This window comes from Amborella trichopoda, chromosome 10 (genome assembly GCF_054954075.1).
Source record: "Amborella trichopoda isolate Santa Cruz 75 chromosome 10, AtrichopodaSantaCruz75HAP2 v2.0, whole genome shotgun sequence".
Classification (NCBI taxonomy): domain Eukaryota; kingdom Viridiplantae; phylum Streptophyta; class Magnoliopsida; order Amborellales; family Amborellaceae; genus Amborella; species Amborella trichopoda.
Genome location: NC_142345.1, coordinates 2,331,050 through 2,336,379, shown reverse-complemented (window position 1 = coordinate 2,336,379; position 5,330 = coordinate 2,331,050). Strand labels below are relative to the sequence as shown.

The following is a 5,330-nucleotide window of genomic DNA, read 5'->3' as shown; positions in this document are numbered from 1 at the left end:
TATACATTTTCATGTTACAGCGTGGGAATTCACCTCCCTTGAGGTTTAATCGCATGGTGTGCGTGGTATTGGGTTATTTGAACCTCTGAAACTTATGTAGATGTGCGCATGAAGAAAATATACATGTGCATATAAATTTCTAATTTTAGATGGGTTTTGTTCAGCGGCTTATTGCATTCTATCCAATAGTTTTGGACCCGTAGTAAGTTAATAGCAACGTTTAAAAAGCGAATTGGTGATCCAGATCGCCCATCTTGAAAATCAGTTCCGATCTGCAAATTGACATTTTGGATTGATGAAACGGCTGGATTTGGCCTTGTTTTTTTAAAAAAGATATAAAAATATTGTAAGCATTTTTTTTTGAGTTTTCAACAAAATGGAATTTGTACATTATGGACTTTTTGTATTATACAAAAATATATGCATATTAAGATGTTTATTGTCTATTGATATTAACTTTAATATGGAAATGGTTAATAGTATCTCGGGTTATTAATCAAGGCTAAAGTAAAAATCTTTATTGGAGAAAAGATTATTTACCACAATGATTTTCAACAAATAGTAAAAATACAATTTCATTCTTTTATCAACACCTATTCCACTCCACTAATAACAAAAAGAGGCCTTACACAAAAAGTTTTCATATTAGAAACTGACCTTAGGGCTTCGTTTGCACGTACTTGTTATCACAGTAATTCACTATTTCAATAAAATTAGTCCTGATAATATATTTTGCTGAAAGATTTTCTACTCCTACAGGATTATACTATATTTTCCTGGGGAAAATTTTTGAGGATTTAACCTAAAAAAAATTTAAGTGCCTAAAAAATGGAATCCCAAGATTGCATTAAAACCATCCAATTTTTTTCTTTGAAAATTTATATTTCAATGGATCTCAACATTTCAAATAACAAAAGAATGTTCAAATGCATAGTATACTCCCACAGGCGAACTATACACTCATAAATATGTTTCTTGGTAGTGTCCCTCACAAAATCATGTGATATAAATTTATGAGCAGTTTTGCATCTTAAGTTCATCTTTATGAAAGGCATGTTTTACTGTATTTAAAATAATTTGTTAAAAATAACATGTTTTAGCTAGAGAATTAAACATAGCCGAAGATCTGCAAAAAGATAAATAAATAACACTATATACAATACAACGCATGTACCAAAGAGTGAACGAAATAACTTTATACGATGTACATTAATTTCAAATAAAATGGTCTACTTCTGAGAAGAATAACTGTAATCCGAATACACCCTTAATTGTCCCATGATCTCATAGAATACAATGCCCTTCTATATACAGGTGCATCCTTCATGTAAAGCTATGCTCAATTTAAACATTGGATAAACATATTGCCTATATACTAGTTTTTCTATATTCCCAATAAGGCTCCTCTAATTCAAGGCAAAACAACTTTCACTCCATTTTCAAGCCCTATCGCAGTCTTCAGGATTGTGCATTACTCTTGTCAGAGGATTCTTCTTCTACCAACTTGAAATCTAGGCCTTCAATTCTCATTGTGCCAATGTTCACTGAAATTATGACATGTTAGAGTCAAGGATTAGCCACAAGAAGAAAAAGACCTCCAATATTTGTACATGACTCTCTCTCTCTCACACACACACACTCAATATCTCCCTCTCTGTCTCACACATATACAAACAGAAATACTCTCTCACACACGCATCAAGGGAATTGAGACCTTACCAACAGCATCAAGTCCAACCAACTTGGGCATAAACTTTTTGATATGATCCTCCGCTGCCTCATCAGACTTCAATGTTTCACAGTCGAAATATACTGAAATCTCATCTTTCTCTTCTTTCTTCTCAACTATACCAATCACATCCTCTTCCCAACTACAAACAAGAAAAGGATTTGTCACTCTGTCTCTCCCCAACAACAAAGGAGTGAACCAAAATCTCATCTACTCCTATACCAATCACATACTCTTCCCAACCACAAACAAGAAAAATAATTTTTCTACTCTCTCTCCCTCTCTCAACAAAAAAGTCAACAAAAATCTCATCTTTTTTCTCTTGTTTCTCCTCTACCATACCAATCACATTCTCTTCCCAACTACAGCAAGAAAATGATTACTACTCTCTCTCTCTCACGCTCTATCTCAACAAATAAGTCAGAAAGCCAATCAAATCTCTAGTATAGCATTTGCTTGACTAGGAAAACCTCTGACTTTTACCTTTAAAAGTATCGAGACAAGTTTACAAAGTCAAAAAGGTCAGATATTGCAAAAATTCATGGTTACAGGAAGAAGAATCACCCGTGCGCGTGATCAACATTACGGAAACGAGCAGCATCATGCCCTCGGCACTCTACTATAACCTCTTTCTCTTTCTTGGTCTGAAAAAAAAAAACCAATAGTCCACTGTTTTTGTTTTATAATTAACCTTAATCCAATAATCTAAGTAAACTAAGAAGACGGACTGCCACAACATGGAATTGGGAAACCATACCAATATGGAGTCATGAAAAAGTGGATGGACAATAAAAAAGCTAGCATTGAGATCATCAGAAATCCAGTAATTTATTTTAATATTGTTGGAAATTTCGTGATTTTTCTTTAGAAGAAGCTTTACAAAGCTTACAAGGTAATCAGAGAATGTAAGCTTGATTAAGCGATAATCCTCGCCTCTGCTGCACTCCCTTTCGCATGCCAATTCTATAAAAGTCAAAATAAGAAGATCAAGAACAGGATGTTTAACAAGAAGAAGAACAAGAACAAGAAGAATAGGGACGACACAACTTACTGAAACATTAACATAAACCAGATGCTCCATGTGGGATTTTTGTTTTCATTGAGTAAAATATTAAATAACAATGCTCCTTATGAGTCATCTACCAAAAATGAGTCAAATTTCGCTTCAAAGCTTGCTTTGATTTATTCAAGAAATTGAAACACTCCCGTCATTAAGAGAAAAACTTTGTAAATTTCTTTAAAAATAAACCACCTCAAAAAACATTGAGCTGGTCAAATTACCATGCTTATCAACAAAGTCGTTGTTTTAAAACGATCCTCTCACTCAACAACTCTTCAAGACTTGAACTAAAAAACAAAACTTCAAACTAAAAAAAAAAGTAAAAAATCCCATCCGGGATCTTGAATGAGCGAGGTATTTTGGTGTCAACTTAAGTTGCCCAAGCCAAATGAAATAAATTGCCCTGCTTGTTGCGAGTTAGTATTTACTTTTCTCATTAAAATCTCTTATTCAGTATGAGATTCCAGAGCAAATGGGGCCATTAGGTAATTTGGCCCCACTTGTGTTATGGGTCAATTCAACAAAATACCCCTTCTTGTGTCGGATTCCAAATCCTGAACAAGGGCACTTCGGGCATTTCTAACAACACATTTGAGGAAATTATGGAGTAAAATGACATTAACATAATCACTTGGTTGATAAATGGTTGATTTGAACACCTTAGTTATTTTTTGAGGTAGTTTGACTATTTTAATAACGTTTTCATTTTCTCTTTTATCATAAGTTAAGGAGATAAGTTAATGACATCTTCAGTACAAAAACGATACACTATTGTGATTGGGTTCAAAACCAGGAGTTAACTGTAACATGATTTGGGGCCACTCCCAAAAGTGTGAACTCAATGATATGGATTGGAACTAAAAATGGACAATTGAGGGAGTTGGATTTGAGCTTCTCTCAAAGTATCTAAGGAGTCCCTTCTAACAAGAAGCCTAAGGAAAGAATTCAGGTCCTGGGCATAGAAAGGGTGGAGATAAGGCTAGTGCCGCAGCTTCTATGTATTATTGAATGACTATGTTACAAGGATGAGGCTATGAGAATCTTTGTCCAACTCAGATCTCACCTACTAATATTTTGCCAAGTCCGGTATGACACGTGTGCCCAGTATATTTATATGTAAACAATAAACATGGGGGTCCAAATCAAAGACATGTCCAAATCATGGACGTGCGCCCAATTGTGTGAACATACACACATCTTACAATGTGGATATGCTTTTCTTAGAGAATGGACAAGCATGTATTGTTTGCCTAATCCACCGCGGACTGGCACGTCCACACAGCCAGACACGGCATTTGCAAATCCAAAAAGAAAAAGAAACTAAGACTTGGAGTTCCTGTATTTGTACGTGTGTCATGGTGCTTGTCTAGTGTTTTTGTGTGTCAGACTCTCCCAGATGCACATTGCATGTGTGTTGTTAGGTAACTAAGTTGACAAATGAAGTCCATGTTCTCTAGTATTGTAATTCCCTAAATCTCTATTCCAAACACTAATAGAAATCTAACCATGTTTGCGGTTGATAGGATTCTAACTATATGTTCTACAAAGATGTTAGCGATGTTTGAGCAAGCTTCTAACAAGAAACCATCTCCAACATTGGTTGTTCTTTTTTTGTTTTTTTTTCTGAAAAAAAAGGGTCCAAAAGTGGGTCTTCATTTTCAGGATGTATGTTACATGGGTGAAGAATCTCAAAAAACAGTATGGATCAAGCATTTTCCTCTAAAAGCAAACATGGTGTAACAAGTCACATATTTCAGTAAATGAAACCACTATGAATTTCAGCTATAAACATTCAATTTTCCAATACGCACTCAGTTTCCTTGCGTTGGGCTTGCTCATAAAACCTAATGCGACATGTCATTTTTGTGTTGCTATCAACCAATTCCATATCTATTCATCCAAGGTAACAAAAGTAAATTAAACAAATGCACTGGTTTAGTCAAGAGATCACCATCAATAGTCCTAATTTCCATATAGAAATGACGAGAAAAGAAACCCACATGAAAAAATTAGCATTTTGCAGTATCAATTCCCTGTAATAACAAAGATATCTTAAGGACAACCATATATTACACAGCAAAAATGGTAAAGCAGCATTAGATTCAAAGTTGTGAAAGTCTCTCTCTCTCTAGAATGAGATAGAACATAGAACAATGCATTCAATTACTTTAAGACACCCAACTCGATAACATTTATTTAAGAAACCCAACTCGTAGAATGAGATAGAACAGCATAGAACAATGTACGCAAGTATTTTCAGAAACCCAACTCGAAAAGATTTACTTCAAGAAAACCAGCTCTAATAGAGAGAGAGTACCAACGCCATGGAGCCCATAGCAAACAGAGTGAGAAGTGATAAAATGGCCAGAGATTGAACCAGAGGGCAGGAGGGCTATCGATGCGATTCCTTCCATCTCCTTTGCGATCTCTCTCTCTCTCTCTCTCTCTCTCTCTCTCTAGTCCCATCCCATCTCTGGCGCTCTGTGAAGAACCCCAAATATGGAAAGGAAAGGCATACAACGAGACCATTTACTTTTGGTA

At 35.3% G+C, this 5,330-nt stretch overlaps 1 protein-coding gene across 2 annotated transcripts; it reads right to left on the bottom strand.

Annotated features, from left to right (window-relative positions):
• Positions 1–1,181: 1,181 nt before the first annotated feature.
• On the bottom strand, positions 1,182–5,310 carry LOC18427929 (uncharacterized). 2 transcript variants are annotated; one of them, XM_006836973.4, is made up of 5 exons: positions 5,107–5,310; positions 2,619–2,692; positions 2,294–2,373; positions 1,720–1,871; positions 1,182–1,544 (listed from the first exon to the last, which is right to left on the bottom strand). In XM_006836973.4, exons 1-5 carry the CDS (start codon positions 5,201–5,203, stop codon positions 1,459–1,461), a joined length of 489 nt encoding a protein of 162 aa, XP_006837036.3. In that variant the 5' UTR covers positions 5,204–5,310; the 3' UTR covers positions 1,182–1,458. The 2 variants fall into 2 exon arrangements, with proteins under 2 accessions (XP_006837036.3, XP_088706174.1); XM_088850048.1 differs by lacking the exon at positions 2,619–2,692.
• Between the last annotated feature and the right edge of the window lie 20 nt (positions 5,311–5,330).

Excerpts from the sequence above, each read along its gene's own strand:
- LOC18427929 (XM_006836973.4), bottom strand. The coding sequence starts at position 5,203 with ATGGAAGGAATCGCATCGATAGCCCTCCTGCCCTCTGGTTCAATCTCT. Across the intron at positions 2,693-5,106 it reads CTATGGGCTCCATGGCGTTG|AATTGGCATGCGAAAGGGAG; the intron begins GTACTCTCTCTC and ends TGACTTTTATAG. Across the intron at positions 2,374-2,618 it reads TTACATTCTCTGATTACCTT|ACCAAGAAAGAGAAAGAGGT; the intron begins GTAAGCTTTGTA and ends TTTTTTTTTCAG.